This window comes from Megascapheus bottae, chromosome 5 (assembly GCF_031878675.1).
Source record: "Megascapheus bottae isolate mThoBot1 chromosome 5, mThoBot2.hap1, whole genome shotgun sequence".
Taxonomy (NCBI): domain Eukaryota; kingdom Metazoa; phylum Chordata; class Mammalia; order Rodentia; family Geomyidae; genus Megascapheus; species Megascapheus bottae.
The window spans coordinates 67,188,968-67,206,809 of record NC_143513.1 but is presented as its reverse complement, the minus strand read 5'-3'; the positions used below and the strand labels follow the sequence as shown (position 1 = coordinate 67,206,809).

Genomic DNA, 17,842 nt, shown 5'->3' with positions numbered 1-17,842 from the left:
GGCACTCTACCACTTGAATCACAGCTCTATTTCTGCCTTTTTGGTGGTTAATTGGAGATAAGAATCTCATGGAATTTTCCTGCCCAGGCTGGCTTCAAACTGAGATCCTCAGAGCTCAGCCTTGAGTAGGTAGGATTATAGACATGAGCCACCGAGGCCCAAATGAATGTTTCTTTCTTACTTTTTTTTGGTGCCAGTTCTGGGGCTTGACAGTGGGCTTGCTCAAGGCCAGTGCTCTACCACTTGAGCACAGTACTCCTTTCAGTTTCTTCTATGTATGTGGTACCAAGGAATCTATCCCGCGGGTCTTTGTGCATACTAGGCGAGCACTCTACCACTGGGCCAAACTCCTGGCACCAAATGCCTATTTCTTACATATATATATAAAAAAAAATCCTTAAAAAAGAAAGGAAAAGAAAAGCAGCAAGATCTCTCTCTCTCTCCTTCCTTCCTTCTTTCTTTCCTTCCAATTTGCTTACACAAGCTTTTCCAGGGATGGGTTAAGGCAGGCAAAGAAGCAAGAAAACAGGCCTGGTGTGGAGTGAAGGAGGAGGGAAGGGAGGCTACAGCTGAGATCCTGCTGGCCTGATAGATTTCAGAGTTCCAGTGCGGCACCCTGCAGGGAAAGTGGCCTTGCTGGGTCAAGGAAGTGGCTGGAAATGAGGCCCTGTATGTTCCCTGGGAATGATGACATGATATCAGGCGACCAAGACTCATGTACCATCTTCCCCACCTGCTAGCAAGCCAAGCTGTCCGGGGGGAGGGTGGTATATGGGCCCCCAGCCCGCCTCCCCAGGCTCCTGGCCAACCTAGTGTAAATATTATTACACTCCTACGCATCTGAAGGACGTTAATTATTAAAACACATGCCACCCAGGGTAGTGCACTGTAATTAGGTTCAAATTAAATTAGCATCCTCTTGTAATTAGGACATCAATAACTACTCTTGAGGCTCCAGCTCCCCAGCCCCTCCCTATCACTTCCCAACATGGGCTCCTGTAAGAAAAGGGGTTCATTGACTCTCTCCCCAGGATATGGAAATAATCAAACTAATAAATAAAGCAAGGCAGTCATGTGAGCCTGGCCTACCCTGCCTGCTTTTCCGACAGGTCCTGCATGTAGCAGAGAGGAAGGTGAGGGTCACTGGGGCAGGCAGAATCTCAGGCTCTAGTACCTGTCCCAAACCCTAAGCTCTGCTGCACTGGATCTCGAACTCCTGAGAATTCCCAAAGCCTGCCAGATGAGCAATTCTTTCCTACCATGTTAGTCCTCCCTTCTCCCCCTCCCCCCATTCTCTGTGATGTTATCCTAGCCACCCGGACCAGGGCTCAGTCCCCAGCCTTCCTGGGGCACTGCCTACTGCTGTGCTTCACACATGCATGGCACCTGCTGCCACCTTGTCTGGTCCACATATTCGTGTGAGTCTAGAACTGGGCACAATACCATGTTGTTTTCTGAGTCTTACTCTCTCTGTGGTGGAGGCAGGCAGGATGGGTGATTTTGTTCAGTTGAAATGATGGATGGGGAAGCAGAATTCATGATCCCGAGACCCAGAAAAACAAGTTCTGTAACTCAAGGAAAGGCTTGTGCTACCTGCAAACCTGGATGCAAATGAGACCAGCCACGCTAGACTCTCCTTCGATTCTGCACCCTCCCACGTGGCTTGCCTTACCCAGGTTCCTGGAGAACAAACCTCAGGAACTCAACAGATGTGATCAAGAAAGGAAGACCAAGCTCGGTCCACACCAGACATGCAGCAGCAGCGCCTGGCGACTGTTCGACCTTTGCTCCCACCAGCCTTGGAGAAGAAAGGAAATAAGGAGTGGGAAGGCTCAGGCATAATTTCAACTGGAAAACTAAGGAGGGTTTATCCTTGGGCACAGATGTAACCAAGGCAACTGTTACAACGGGGAGATGATTTCAAACCCTTCTACAAAAGAGTGGGCTGGCATTTTGCCCCTCTGCCAATTGTGCTTGTTGTGAATTCACTGCATACTACCTCTTGGCCTTACTGGAAGCACCTGGGAGGTAGAGAAATATGTGAGATGGGCAAGCTCTTCTCCATGGACCAAAATATAATGAGGTCATGGTGAGAGTGTGCTTGTACGGGGAGCAGGCCAGCTCTTCCAGGAGTGGGGATGGAGAGATTCACAAGAGCCACCATCACACTCCTGCTCACTTGGTAGACTCTCCAAAGCCTGAAGTCCTGGGGAATGCAGTTCACTGCGCCCTGAAGGGTCAGACACAAGAAGCCCAAGCACGTGTTCTGAGCAGCACTGAGGGGCTGCAGGTATAACTAAGAGATCAGGAGAACCTCTTAGACCAACTCATGTTTCTCTTCACTGTTCAGCACTTGTATTCCCCTCTCCTGGTCATCCGAGTCCAAGAGGCACCGCGCTTTGCCTACAGACAGAACCCTAGCCAGAACCACTGAGTGTTTGGGCAGGACCTTGGGTTTGGGAGGGAGAAATGGTCAACAGGGCCTATCTCCACGAACATTCCCACCGCAAGGAGCATCATCCAGGAGCAGAATGGTCAGCTAGAGCAGACTGTTAGGAGTAGACTGTGCCACCAGGTTTCACCAAGGTATGTGCCCAGGAGGTCAGGGACATGTGGATGAGGTGGAAGAGGAGCTTGGGCTCTACTCTGGTTTGGGTGCCATTACTGGGGCTTGAACTCAGGGCCTTGTATTCTTGCTTGGCTTTTTCACTCAAGGCTCATGCTCTACCACTTGTGAATCACAGTTCTACTTTTTGTTGTTACAGTTGTTGTTGCTGTTAATAAGAATTAAGAGTTATCATTGTCTTTTTTGCCCAGGCTGGCTTCCAACCATGACCTTTCCATCTTAACCTCCTGAGTAGCCAGGATACAGGCATGAGCTTATTGGTGCTGGGCTTAAGAGCTCCCTCCCCTCTATTCTCTCCTGGGTGTTTCTGACAGGTTCCTCGCTGGGCCCAGTATGGCTGGGAGTGACTTCCTGTTCTCTCAAAAGCTTGAAGTAGCTCTGGGCCAGCCCAGCCTTGAGGACTTTGGCAGACAACTTGTTAGACAAAGCACAAGCCTGGGAGCTAGCATGGAGACCAGTCTTCCTTACAAGGGGACTGGATGTCTCCTACAATGGCCTAGCAGTCCAGAATTATTCTCTAGGTTAGATAGAAGGGCACTATCCCTATCCTATTATGAGCTAGTCACAGCAAGATTGGGGACTTTACCTTACAATCTCCACATGTGACTTCTTTTGGGGAAGCCAGGCCAACCTACAGCCAGCCCAGCAAACCCTGCTGGACTTCAGTCTGGGCTGTTCCAGCCCAGTGCTCTGAATCTAAGGTCCTCGAGTCTTTTGGCGTTATGACTGCCTTACTGCTCAAGTGCTCAGGTCTCCCTCAGGCACTGTGACAGGAAGGGCTGCAGACAGCAGGTACTACTTTATTTGGACCTCAAAAGCTTTAAATACAGTATAGGCTGGAGGGCAGATGTGGACACGCTGGCATCTGAGAACGGACTGTCAGAGAAATCACATAATCAACAACTGGACAGAGCTGGGGAGAAGGGCAGTCTAGGTAGAGGCAGGGCCACCACGCAGCTGGCCGTAGGTGTCAGGATCACTCCCTTCACTAGGACAAAGCCTCTCATGGTTCTTCCTGATTCGAGGACAATTAAAAACAACAACCCACAAACCCCCAAGTAAAAATACAAAATCATCCGGGAGAGCTTGTGGCTGCAGTGCCGACATCCGAGAGGATGAGGGTGATTACCTGCCCCAGCCCTGATGCCACCCCACAGAGTGTTTCCATACACCGAAGCAAAGCTGGGCTCAATCTATGCCCCTGCCTCCAACTGGGTCTGGAGTTGACCCTCCCAGAAGAGGAAGAGGTTCTGGCGCAAGCAGTGCTGGGGGGCCAGGCACGGTTCTCCTTAGCGGCTGTAGCCAAACTCATCAGCATCATCAGCCCGGAAATCTCCATAGCGCCACAGGTTCAGCTGTGAGAGGAAGCAGAACAGGGCTCTTCAGGGACATGGAAATTGCTTAACCCACTGAGCCCACAAGGCCAAGCCCCTGAACTCAGCACCTGACTGAGGTCCTGGGCTCAGAACTCACCCTGGCACTCTTGGCTGACTCCTGGGCGTTCAGGTATTCTGTGATCTGAAGGACACAAGACAGGGAGTGGTGGGGTCAGTGAGCTCTTAATGAACAGCTAGCCCAGATGATCCTGCATGACACCCCAGAAGACTCCAGCTCCAAAGGTACATTGCTCTCTGGAATTTGCTGTTCATTCTAGGCTATTTCATGTGCCTGATCGGTCCCATCATGCACACTGGGCTACCTATTCCATCTCTCAAAGTCTTTCATAAAGTATGATCTTAATGCAGCTTCAAGTCACCCCATTTATACTACACACCCCTCCCCCACCCCGCCCCTTTCTCTGTGCTAGTACTGTGGCTTGAACTTAGTCTGGGCACCGTCCATTGGCTTTTCCAGTCAATACTAGCAGGCTACCACTTGAGCTACAGCTCTACTTCTCAGTCCTGGGGCTTGAATTCAGGGCCCGGGCACTGTCCTCAGACACTTTTTCTCAAGGGTAGTATGCTGCCACTTGAGCCACAGATCCACTTCTTGCTTTTTCTGAGTATGTGGTACCAAGCAGTCTACAACTATGCTTACTTCTGGCATTTTGGTGGTTAACTGGAGATAAATGTCTCAGATTTTTTTTTTTTTTTTTTGCTTTGGCTAGCTGTGAACTGTGGTCCTCAGCTCTCAGCCTCCTGAGTAGTTGGCTAAGATTTTAGGTGTGAATCACCAGTGCCTACTCCCCCTTACTCTTTTCTCTACTGTGGGTATCATCTCCTAACATTCTATTTAGGTTAATTTAGTTTTCTTGAATGTAATATCCATGGGCACCGAGAGCTGGATACAGTTCCCATTTCCTCTCTGATGCATGCATGGTAGGCAGTCAGTAGCTGTTTGCTGAGAGAACTCTTCATATGTGTTTGCCTCCGGGGCTGGGGCAAAGGAACTTTGAGAAACCATGAAAAAAACATCTACAGAGGCCTTCAAACGGAGATCCCCAGCATAGGGCGGGGGTGTCACACTTTTCTTGAGATACAACAGCATTTCTTACTAGTGGCTTCTCCCAAATGGGTCACTGACATGACCACTCACATCAGGGGACCACAAACCATCAACAGTGGTACTGAGGCAGACAAGGCAAGGCAGAGCAGTGGGCTAAGTGGAGAGAGGGTGTGGTGCTCACTCCATCATCCTTAGCCCTGCTCCGAGGATGGAGGAACTGTCAGTTCCAGCCTTGGGGAGGCCCCATGCCCGTGTCTTTGGAAAGTTCACAGATTCATCTGGAAGGCAGGGCTGGCCTGCAAGGGGGTGGGGGGTAAGGGGGGGTAAGCACATGCACAGGGCTAAGTCAGGGGGCTATTAAGCAACCTATTGGTTAATAACTGAACAGATTAAGGTGGGTCCCAAGTACTGCCTCTGACTGCAGTCAACCTCAGGACGTAGCATGTAGCTGTGGACTTCCCTTATCCCCTGAGTAGGAGGCCCTACTCCAAGGTAGATGTCATTGTCTCACCAATGGTGGCTCCCAGTTCTCTGGTCCTGGGCAGCTCTGGCTGACAGCAGTGTCCTGAGCACTAGGACCTGGCACTGTACGCTAGAGAAAGGAAGTTACTGGGAGAGATGGCCAGGCAGACTTTGACCCTCTCCACATCAGGCCTGCCAATGCTCCGTAGCCATCACGCAGCACACATGCCAAGGGAAACTTTCTGCTCTACTTTGCAGCTGCATTCTCAGCCAAACCCGCAGCCAATTAATTTGGGCTTTAATTAGATTTTTTTTTTTAAACCCCAACAATCTCAAATCCATTATCTTTCCTCAGCAGGACCAGGAGGCTAGTGTACGCCTGGCTCTTTCACAGGTTCTGGGTGGAGTCTCCAGGCCCCTGCTCTGTGATAATGCTGGAGGAGGGGAGACACTAGGGGTCTGCTTCCACTGGGAGGGTAGGTGGGGGTGTGTCCCCTGCACATACCACTTTCTGGAACTGCTTCTCCTTGCGCACTTCCACCATGACCAGCCCCTCCTTCACGAGGCCCAGCCCCACATCGCCCTTGGAATCAGCAAACTGCAGGGTGACGTGGGGGCAGCTGGCGCTCAGGTGCTCTACGTTGAGCAGGCACTGAGTGTTCTGGATGTCCCGGACTACGCTGTCCACGGCATCCGTGCGAGCGTCCTCCTGAACAGAACACAGGCAGGTTAGGAAGAGCCGGACGAAGCCCACACAACAGCTACTTGGGCTGTAAGGCCTATTCATGGACCTGGAAGGACTCCTGCCTCCCATCCGAGATGCCTGTGTGTGTGCCATTCTTCTTTCTGGCATACCTGCCTTGTGTCTCGAAAGAAAAATGGCCTTCTCTGCCCCACATTAACCTTATATTTGTTGCCCCGACCCTCTTCAACTATTACCGTCTGGTTTACTACAGCTCTGTGGCCTCATCACATCTCTGTCTGTCTTTGTTGCCATCTTGGGCTCTTGTCACCATCATAACTACCTCTTCATTACAGACTTCCTCTCAACCCAGTCTGTGATAACTGACCCCTAATTGCCTTTCGTGGTCTCTCCTCTTCCTTCTGGTATATCTTGTGAAAAGTAGAAAAAAGCCAATGATGCCAATTCCCACCTTCCCACTCATTTCTAGTATGCTGCCTCTGGCAACAGCAGCCTCCCTTGCTTTCCCTGAGCACCAAGCACCTCCTTGAAGCTACAGCTTCACGGTCACAGACACCTGAGGAGGAGGCACAGCAGACTGGATCTCCCCTTCTGGAAACCAGCAGCCAGCTCGGACCCAGAGATCAGGTCCTGCCCTTTGGCTATGCATTCTTCCCCTGGGCTCTTCACTCAAGCCATGAGAACACCACACTTTCAAAGCCTCTCTTTTTCCACTACACCTTCCATTCTCACTACTATCTTGTATGCACGCATAGTACTAATATTCAAATTGCTAATCCTGGGTCTTATAGGACTACAGAGTAGTCTCAAATTCCCACAGTCCAAACTGCTTTTCCTTTCCTTGGGCAGGAAATCTGGTGCCACCTTAAGACTTACTCTCTCTTGACCCCACCCCTCCGACATTGCCTATATCTAGGAGACCGCTTCCATCTTCATTCTCACTTGGATGATCCATGTAGTTGTCATGTTCTATAGCCTGGACTGCTAGGATCATCTCCCAACCATACCTTCAACCTCCACCCTCTACAACGCCACTGGAACTCTATTCATGGATGCTTTGCTTCTTATTGCTACCACTTTCCCTCCTGCCTACCAGGGCAGTGAAGACCACAGTAACTAGGCCCTAACTTCCCTCTTTTCACATCTCCTTTCACTGTCCACAAGCCTTCCAGGCCCCAGCTATGGTAGTTGGTCTCTGCTCCAACACAACATCTTGGAGCACAGCAGGTTTGTTTCTCAAGAATGATTAAAAATGCTCTCCTGTCTCCTTGTCTGTGGAGCCCCCTCAATTTCCAGTTATAGTAACGCCCATGTCTTGATTCTTCTCAGCAACAGACAATTCGTCAGTCCCCGGCCTTCCCTGCCAGCCTATGAGGGCTGCAGCACTGGCGGCATGCCAATGGTCAGTCTGTTCTGGAAGGAGGAAGATGTGCGGACTCACGTCTTGGGGCACTTGGATGAAGGCGAAGGCATACTCTGTGGCTTGAGCTGGCAGCACCCTCGTGCTGAAGGCAGGCGGCAGGGTGCCCAGGCGGGTAGATGGCAGGATCTCTCTCTGAAGAAGAGATAGGAGGCCAAGAACATGACATACTGGATGCCCTCTCGCTCTTAAACACAACCCTGAGGCCAGGCCTTTGGGAATTCCACTGCTTGCCCCATGAGTCCATTCTACCTTTCCCCATGCACAGACTTCCCCAGCTGGAGAAGACTGGTAGAACAGGGATGAAGGCAGCAGTGGGTGGGGAGCTGTGACTCACTCTGGGCCCTGAGCTGGCTCATCTGGTGGCTCCTATTGAAATAATTGTGATGGTATCTGAACTTTGTTCATCGCTCCCACTTCCTTTTCATGCCCTCTTTGAGCTAGAGGCTTTCTGTCTACCACCTCTTGGGGCAGGGAGCATATACCATGACTGGGCTTGTGCACAGTTTCTGGCCCAGGTGGATGGGATCACACCAGCCTGGAAGAACTCTTTGACTGTGTGTGACAAGCTGGGAGCATAGTCCATCACTGTGAATAGATCCTCACCCCTAGTTCTTGAGGAGAGATGGAAGCAATAAAAATGGCACAGCCACGTCTCACGCAGTACCCACACCTGCTTGCTGTTCATCTGTAGATTCTCCTGGAGGTTGTCAACAGACTACCAGGCCCAACCCAAGAGCCTTTCTGCCAAGGGTACTATCTACTGTCCTTTCCCAGGCACCTAGGTTTGGGAATGTGCTGGATCCAAAGGAGGAAAAACACTTAGGTCAGGATAAGCACCAGGAACTCCAGAGTGTCAAGGCCTGTGGCCCAGGCTTCAGGAAGTGTGGCCATGGCTGACATTCATCCTCAGGGCCCAGGTGTGGAACCTATTGGTGCTCCTAGGCTTCTGTTCAGAGACACCTGTTCCCTCAGGGGGCTTGACCTGCTATATGAACATCAGAAGCACTCAGAACGCACCTGTCTGTCTGTCAGTCAGCTGAGGGCCTGTGGTAGGTTAATGGATTTGACCGAGAGGTTCCTACTTGATGGTCCCACCCTCGCCTGCTCCTCCACCTCTGGTCCCCAACACTCACATTGCCATAGTCGATGTAGAAGACGTGCACTTTCGCAGGAGACTCAACTTTCTCCACTCGGGCGCGGTACCTGCAATGGTATCATGGGCAGAGCTTAAAGGATGGCTCTGAGGAACGAGGAATGCCATCTCCCTGGGGCTTAAGTAGGGAATCACTGCATTCCCTTTCTGGGGTCTCTGGGTGTCATAGAGGGCATTTCTTGGACTTTATGGAAGACCAGCTCAGGGCACTGAGGCCAACATCTAACGGAGTCAGAGCAGAGCTGGAGGCAGAGGAGGAGAGGGGAGCATGTGGAGCAGAGTAATGTGTCCTTGGGGCATAAAGCAACAAGACTAATGACTAGATTGATGTCTGCTGTTTAAACCCAGCACACTAAACAGCAGCTGTAATTAGCCGGCAGATCTGTCTGGGAGGCCACAGCAGGGAACATATCCAAGTCACTCCGTCACCCTGGGAAGGCCATGGGCCCTACCCTTGGTGATCACACACTAGTGACCTTCTTCGGGCCCGTGAGTGCTACTGCTTATGTCTCAACAGCCGGGCTGGAGGGTCAGGCAGCGGGTCTGGGTTCTCTGTGAACTACATTCCTCTCCCTCCCATGACATCATTCTTCCTATGATGGGTGATGGCTATGTCCCACAGCCCCAGGCAGCCAGCCTGCCAGCACTTTCACCACGGAATTCCCCAGGACAAGGGGAGGAATACCACTTTATCATCTGACCTCCGGAGGCTGGCTAGACTGCAAGAGGCATGCGGAGCAAAGTGCAGGCCCCGGATGGGTGCTGAGGAGGGACATGTTGGAGAATTGGCAGAGGCGATTACTAACATCTCAGCAGAAAGCAGACACCAAAACAAGTATCTGCAGCTTAGTTGTAGCTTTGCAAACCCAGGCCCCAAGATAGCCCTGCTGGTCCATGTGGCTCACCATTCTCCATCGACAAATTTGGCAATGCAGAACTCGCCCCGGCGGGGAGTATAGGAGCCCTCCACAGGGGGGTGGCTGGAGATGTCACTGCGCATGTTCTCCATCAGCTTCTCCAGTTGGGTGCCTGTGGGGGAAGAGAGAGGTCAGACCAGGGGCTGTATCTTTGCCTGGAGTAAGGTATGAAATTCTGGAGGTCACCAGAGCGCTGGCTGCTCTTCCCTGCCTCCCCACAATGTTGGGAATTCCTCTGTGGTCTCAGCTCCAAAGACTTTATGCTGTCCATATCCAGAAGTGGGACTGGTGACTCGCTGATACTTTGGGCCTTCTACCCTACTGGCTAAGACAACAGGAGTGTTTGGGAATGTGCCTGAGCCTTGACTGAGGAAGTAGGCAGAAACAGAACAAGGTCAAAGGCAAGTAGCCTCCTTGAGGGTGACAAATGGGCAGCTTGGACCCCAGAACATGTCCAACAGAGGCTAGTTTGCCCAGTGTTTCCTGGGGTAAAAGTAGAGATAAAAGAAGGATCTTGTAAAATAAGAAAGGAGTTCAGAATCAGAGCCATGTTGAACAGAAAGCAGAACTTTCAGTGTTGTCAGGCTAGACTACACCTTACCCACCTCACAGTCTCATGAGTTGGTTTTTTTTTTCTTTTCCTTTATCTTTTATGGTGGTATTGAAGGCTGAAATCATGGACTTACACTTGTTAGGCAGGTGCTCTATTGTTGATCCATGCCTCCAGCTCCTTTTTGCACTGGTCACTGATGACTCTATGAAACAGAGTCATACTTCCTGTCCAAGCATGTGCCTGAATCATGATCCTTCTTTCCTGTTTCCCAGCAGGTGGCATGACCATTGGATGCTACCACACACAGCTCCTTCCCTTGAGATGGAGTCCTGGCAAGAACCACAACCCTGCCAATCTCTGCCTCCACATCACGAGAATGATGGTGTGTGCCACTGCATCCAGCTCTTGGTTGAGAAGGGGTCTCGTGTATATATCTGGGCTGCCTCAGCCCGGATATAGTAGCTAGGATTATAGGCCATTGGTGTCCAACACATAATGTCTCTTTTTAAGAAGTCCCTGTTGCTAATCTACAGGGGTCAGTTTTCTTCCCCAGCTCCTTCCCGCTCTGCTAGGCATCAAGTCCCCAATGGCTTTAGCTCTGAGAAAACTTGTCTCAGGCTTTATAGCCTCCTGGCCCTGATTCCAGCTTAGGTTCAGACCTCTTTTGCTCCCTTTCCTATCACAGGTGGACAGGACTGTGAATTTGTGGTCTAAGTGTATATGACTCCTCTTTCTCAGGGCGTAAGGCCATGCTGGAACAGTTGCAGAACACATGTTTATTGTTGTTACACTTGCCACTGGTAGCCCTTTAAGTCCCTTGTCTGTGCTTATGTTTCTGTCACTACACTATGAGCTCCAGGGCACAGACTATGCTCCCTTGTTTCTATTTATTCACACAAGACCTACTAGAATCTCTCATGCATGTAGGGTGCTTAATAATCCAATTGCACTGTACATGATCTCTGCATGTGCATACATGTCCATTGTTAGGTTGCTACATGTTCAGTGCCCCACCTGAACCAGGATTCTGAGCAGGAGAAACTCTTAGGCCTGGTGGTGAATCCTCAGGGCCTGACCAGAGTGTTCCTTGTCCATAATTGCACTCCAGAGACCATGAAGCCTCTACATTGACAGGTTGTCCTGTATTTCGTCTACTCTTCCTTTATGGTTTTCTTGACCCCCAGGCAATGAAGTCACCAGGAGTCTCTGAGTAATTCTTAGCCAATGTCTGCCTGGTCATTTTTGGAAGGTGGGGTTTAATTGATATAAAGGGTAAGAGGATGTTCCCCAAGAGGAGACAATAGGCCCTGGAATTTATTTTCATAGATTTTTCTGGACCCACCCAACGGCAGCAGAATCCCTGCCCTACAAACCAGGTAGCCTGTCTGAGGCATCTCATCACTTCTCTTTGTGGTCTGCTCTAGTTTTCTTTCTTTCCTCCTTGAATATCACTCTCTCAGTGTCCTGGCTTGACAGAGTAGCCAGAGACAGCTGGGTGAGGTCCTCATGACAGGACAGTCACAGGAACTCTCAAATTTTGCTCTCTGGAGATTTCGGGGTCAGATCCTAGTAGGTCTTGCATAGGAGTTTTTGAATTCTGGGGAGTGTCTACTTAATGTTCCCCATCTCCCAAACTCTCTGAGGGCCATTCATTTAAAAAAAAATGTTTGCCTTTTATTATTAGTTTACATTAGTTATACAGAGCGGGATTTCAATGGTACATTTCTACACACTTACAACATATTCTAAGCAATCTCACCCCCTCTATCAGTCTGTTCCCCCTTCTCTCTCAGGCCCTTTTCTGCTCATGAACAGCTCGCGCCTCCCAGATGTGGAGGTAGGCCACATCATGGGTTCATTTCCAAGGCAATCGCTGGGCCGACTTTCACCAGGACCGTGGCTGACTGAATTCCAAAGGCTCATCAACTCCATTTCCACCCTCCTAAGCAGAGCCAGCCCAGGGAGAGGAATGGGCAAGTTTTCCTTGGTGAAATAACATTGCCACAAAAGCAGCTGCCTGGGAAATATCATTAGAGAGGAAGTGGCAGAGACAAGGCTGTTGGCAATCAGGAGTGGACCTGGAGTGGGGACAGCCGGGTTGGCCAGTTATATACTACCTTCCATGTGGCTGCCCCCTCAAGTGCCAACATTTGCAGCCCCTCTGCCTGGATTTAGCTCCCTAGACCCAGAGTGGGCTCTAAGACTTTGATCCTCTGCCCTCAACTAAACTGTTTTCTTGTCCAGCGTGGCACACAGAGGAGGGATGTGGAGGCAGGGAGTTGGGCCAGCTGCTGTCAGAGTGGTCTCTGCTCCCTGTCCTGAAAAGCCCAAGGTCTGTGCCTTGGGCATCCTGGCCAGTCACAGCTATCAGAGGCAGGAGGGAGGAGAAGGTCCTTCACAAAGACTGCCAGGGGATAACTTCCCCAGGAGCCTGCCAGTTGCCATGGAAACTGGCACTACTCTAGCTGTGGTAACCTCTGGAGAAGAAGAAACCCAGGCAAAAGCTAGCCCAGGCTCCCATCCCTCTTGCTTTCCCCCGGAACTGGTATAAGGGAGGCTGAGCCACCCTAGCCAGGGTTTCCTGACCCTACCTACACAATTTGTTCCTTGTCTCCTGACAGACTACCAGAGTCACAAATCCTCATGCCTGGCCCAGCCTGGGGTGTCTGGGAACAAAGCCATTACCTAAGAGTCTCAGCCCCGCCCAGACAAATCTTATCTCATCTGTCCTCAGAGAACCCACTCAGGCCTGCTACAGACCTTTGTGCACTCCAGGATTAGCTTAAAGTGGCTGGGATGACCCCAGAGTCCAGAGTGCAGAAGCAGCGTGAGCCCTTTTGGGGAGGATCCTGGAGCCCTCCCACTGGAGCCTTCCCAGAGGATCGGGCTGGGTGCTGGCAGCCAGCAGTGCCCGGGCACTCACCAGTCTCCACATCCTGCACATAGAAGTGCAGGTCATCCGTGATCTCAGTCACAAACACTGGCTTGTAGCTGGCCGATCGCTCCTTCTCCTCAAGCACAGGCATCACCTCCTCCACGGGCTGCTCCTCATAGTGGGCCCAGACCTGTAGGTGCGGCAGCAAAAGGCAGGGCAGACAAGTGGGGTCATGCAGGATACCAGGAAAAGGGCTTGGGGCAAATGGAGTCACTTGGGGGTGTAGGAGCTAGTGGGCTGAGCCCCTCGAAATGAAGAAAGATCCTCTGAAGCTCTTCTGATCCAGTGTTTCTCAGTGTGGCATACATCAGAAACAACTAGGTAGTGATCAAAAATGTAGACCACGGGTTCCACCAAACAAGAAAAAGAGCCCTAGGCTCCCAAGCCATCTTCATGCACACCAGCATGCGAGGACACCTCAAAGCAGGATTCCTTGTCCCCACCTCTTGTCACTGTGCAGGGTGACTTAAATCCTGAGGTGTGCAAGCTCCTCACACTGTGCAGGAGGAAGTATCCTCAGCACTTGCCGCAGTTCCACCCGTCTCACCTCCAGCAGGTTGCTCTGACCTGGCCCTGTCCACCCTCTCTCCCTTCCGTCCCCAAGCCCTGTGCTGTCAGGGCTGCAGTGGCGCAGAAGCTGATTCGACGTGACAGCGCGTCAAGTCCAATCCTGCGGCCAGGAGATTATCCAAGTAGTGAAGCCTGTCAGAACAGGGGAAGAGGTAGCTTTCCAGCTGAGCTGCAGGAAACGGGTGGGGAAGTGTGGGGACTGGACTACACATGGGGTCCTTGCAGACACACACAACGCCCAGGGGTAGTCTAAGTATCAGCTAGAAATTTATGTGTATCAGGAACCACTCTGCATGCTCTCCAAATACCAGGTCACTTACTCAGCCCAGCCCTTTGAGTAGCTATGACGTTATCCCTATTTTACCAATGGAAACTGGGTACACAGGACAGAGGCTTGCAAACAGAAACTGCGAACTGTGCATTCTAGGGGAAACAGCACTGAGCAGTGGGGAAAGCTTAGATGTGGCCTCTGGCTTGACTGCCCTTGAACTTGTGTTTGACTTGGATCAAGCCATGTACATTCTCCCCATGTAAAATTAGCCAGCATTGATTTATGCAGCCATCAGCTGGGTGATCCTAAGGAGTGAAGAGCAGAGATGTTAAATGGCAGAACTACTTCCTTGGGTGATTGGTTTCCAGAGCCCATACTTCTGTCTCTGCTGTTGTTGTGCTGGTACTGGGGCTTGAACTTAAGGCCTTTAGCTCTTGCTTATTTTTTTTTCCCTCAACATGGTGCTCTACTACTTGAGCCACACCTCTGCGTCTGTTTTTTTGATGCTTTATTAGAGGAAAAACTCTCACAAACTTTTCTGCTTGGGTTGGCTTCGAACTGGTATTCTCATATGTCAGACTCTGAATAGCTAGGATTACAGGCATGAGCCATCAGCAGCTGGCATGTTTCTGCTTTTAATGTGCTATGTATTTGTTTTATCAGAAGAGGAAGAAAGCACAAAGAACAAGAATTCAGTGATTTGCTGGACCCATCTAGACCCGAGCTTGCTGCCATTCACCTGTAGTGCCTTCCAGTGGCACTTGCAGGCCTCTCATCTGTGGCATCACAAGTATCTCTTAAGCCTTTCTTACCTCTCAGGCTCTAGGCACCCATCACTACCCCATTACTAGTACCACTGCCCTCATCATCAGCATGCAGAGTCCCAGCCACACACTGCTGCTTCCAATATCCATGGCCCTGGCCAGCCAGGAGAGGAAGCAGGCTGCCGGGCTCTAATCCACAGCTTAGTCTCCACTCAGATCTGGACTCTTGGCCTAATCCCTTAGGAGCCCTCTAGCTTGATGACTTCCTGATCAGAGAGAGGGATTTAGGGGACAGCCAGGTAGGTATCCAAGGCCTATGTGTTTATGAGGATGGAGCTTTCCTCCTTGGCTTCCCTGATTGCAAGTTTCCCAGATATGTGTCTACTCAGCCAGTCATTTCTTATCAACTGGGCTTCCAGCCCTCTAGGGACCATTGCAGCTCCTGGGATGGATGGGACGTGCACTGAAACTGCTTCTAAAGATGAGACTGCCATTACCACCTTAAACAGTAGGGTGCTAATGCCCTGAACCATTAGCCAGTCATCCCTGACCCAATAGTCTGGCCCCATCTCCTAGCACCCATGTTTCCCACCATTCAACTTCTCAGTGTTCAATTTCTCAGCCCGCTGCAGAAGATTTAACCTTCTCTGTCCTCCCACTCCCGCCCTTCTTCCTAGCTCCCATCTTTCTCTGCACTCAGCTTGGTAACTAACTATACAAGGCCCTGTGCTAGCTTGTGAGTGGGCGCTGGGACTAGGAGCCACCTAGGGCTTCTATCCTAATCCCATCGCTTCCTCAGTTCTGAGGAAGGTGCTCCTCTGTTGTGCTGATCAACTGGGAGCAGACTGACAAGGTGAGAGCAGAAACTGCTGAGAAGTCCTCAAGTGAAAGAGCCACAGGCGACAGCATCGAGCTTTGGGTTTCCTCTCTGGGGAGATGGACGGGGCTTGACTTGATGCTGGCTCTGGTGGGCAGGAAGCTGAGGTCATGATACAAACCAGTACTGGGGTCATGTTGCTGTGCTAAGGGCAATGAAAGCAAGGTTTCTCTACCCAGAGGAGCTGAAGCCTGATGATCTCTAAGAAGCACCCAAGAGAAGGAGAGGGAGAGCTGCTCAGGGAGGAAACAATCCTGTTCTGAGAGGAGGCTGAGCTTGGCCTTTTGGATGGTGGAACCACAAGGGTGCCTTCTCACTCTTGGGGGGCAGCTCAGTTGTTCCTGGTGACTTGGAACCAAGGGCCCTAAGCGAGCTGGTCAGTGCAGCGGTGTAGTTTCTTGGTGGGATAGAGTCTGTCATCTGGGCTGGGCTGCCCAAGTGCCTATCTTCACTGACCTGTCTTCTGCCCTTCTGCAGAGCTGGTGTGCAAAGAGCCAGACGACAGCCACACAGCCATTCCAAGCCTTTTGGGGCTCAAATCCCTGATACTTGTTTTGTGGAATTCTCATGTTAGATGCACCTCTTCCTGGACCCCTGGGGAGACAACTAGGGAAACCCAAAGACCTTTCCAGAAGGAACAGTCCTTGTGTATATAGACAAATAGTGCCTCAAGTCTATCCTCCAACTCTTGGCATAGGAAAGGCAGGGGAAGGACCCCTACAGTCAACATGCTGGGCAGAGGAGATCTGAGAATGATCTAAGCACAGCAGGGCCCAGGGACCCTGGAAAACCATCCATGAATATGCCTGGCCATGCTCTTGGCCATTTCAAAGTGTGCTAATGTAAAGAGGCCCTGCCAGCTCTCTGATTGACAGTAGGGTTTATGGTTTTCTGTATCAAGGCCAGGGCCAAGATGGAGCTATGTCCTAAGGCAGAGCACTTCTCTGACCCTCTACAGTCCTGGCTGAAGTCCAAGGACTGGCACAGCAGAGAAATACTGTCCTCCTTAGCCAGGCAAGTTCCTGTCTTGTTCCATTCCCTCTGCATTGCTGCAGCTGCTCCAGGAAAGGAGCCTCCCATGGCCAGCATAGGCAGGGCAGGGTCAGGCCAGTGATGGAGGCTGTCTCTCTTCCTGGTCTCCCCAGAGGGAGCCCTGTTCCTCTCTCTTCCTTGTACTTCCTCCCAGGGGAGCCCCAGGTCCTCCTCCTGGCAGAAGATGGGGAATGTATACTGGGGCTCCACTGGCTAGTCTTTCCTTTCTAAATCCTGTTTAATATCCTGCTCCAGGGGTGGGGCTGGCATGAATCCAGGGTGGCTGCAGTCAAGCCCTCAGCAGGAAAGCCAAGCTTAATAAAAGCCAATCAATGGCCAATGCAGTCCTGTCCAAGGCCCTGCTGGGCAGAAGTATGTATGTGGGAGACAGTGTAAGCAGCTGCCATCTGGGGCTCCCTCCCTGCTACTAAGGCCTTTTGGGAACCTCTGAGGAATAGGTGGGGGGCCATCCTCTATCTGCCTCCTCCGCAGCAGGGGAGGGCACAGGGAGGGATTAAATCCAGTAGGGAGGCAACTAACTCCCTGCAGGTGGGGAGCAGCATGGTCAGGTTCTCAGAAACACACACATAACCACAATGCCCAAAGACTTGCACACATGCTCCATCTCACAAAAACTCTTACAATTTCTTCTTTACTTATTAGCTCATAGATACTGACAGTGACACATCCTAATGTGAATAAAATCTCGTACCTTGCTAACCTGGTCTCTCCTACAGTTAAAGTAGCCCTAAAAGGGTCACAGTGAAGCAGAGTATCTCCCATACCTGAGGCCCTCAGGTGACTGTCCCCCAGCTGACTCCACATTCTTGCTGAGAGTTGTGGCTACAAAGCTCTGCAAAGCTGGTTCCCAGGAGCCAGCCACCAGGAGGAAAGCCAGCTTGGCCCCTTAGGATGCTTAAGTGGATGGGGATTTAAAGGAGAGAGACCCAGGAGGCAGGCCAACCTTGCCACTGAGTGTTGTGCACTGCATTTTAATGAGATGAATAAAAATGTGCAGCCTGAGTAAGTAATTAATCACTGCTAATAACTCTTCATCATCAAGTGGCACCAGCAAAATGATGACTTGGGCTCTCAGACAGACCTCCTAAAT

At 51.0% G+C, this 17,842-nt stretch overlaps 1 protein-coding gene across 1 annotated transcript in view; it reads right to left on the bottom strand.

Annotated features, from left to right (window-relative positions):
* Positions 1–3,406: 3,406 nt before the first annotated feature.
* Positions 3,407–17,842, bottom strand: part of Snd1 (staphylococcal nuclease and tudor domain containing 1) — a 450,499-nt gene continuing 436,063 nt past the window's right edge. Inside the window, exons 18-24 of the mRNA XM_090333252.1 lie at positions 13,206–13,347; positions 9,718–9,841; positions 8,793–8,862; positions 7,678–7,791; positions 6,039–6,242; positions 4,100–4,144; positions 3,407–3,981 (exon numbers count right to left, since the gene is read on the bottom strand). Of these exons, the coding sequence (XP_090189378.1) occupies positions 3,916–3,981; positions 4,100–4,144; positions 6,039–6,242; positions 7,678–7,791; positions 8,793–8,862; positions 9,718–9,841; positions 13,206–13,347 (765 nt within the window). The 3' untranslated portion in view covers positions 3,407–3,915. The remainder of the gene's footprint in view (positions 3,982–4,099; positions 4,145–6,038; positions 6,243–7,677; positions 7,792–8,792; positions 8,863–9,717; positions 9,842–13,205; positions 13,348–17,842) is intronic.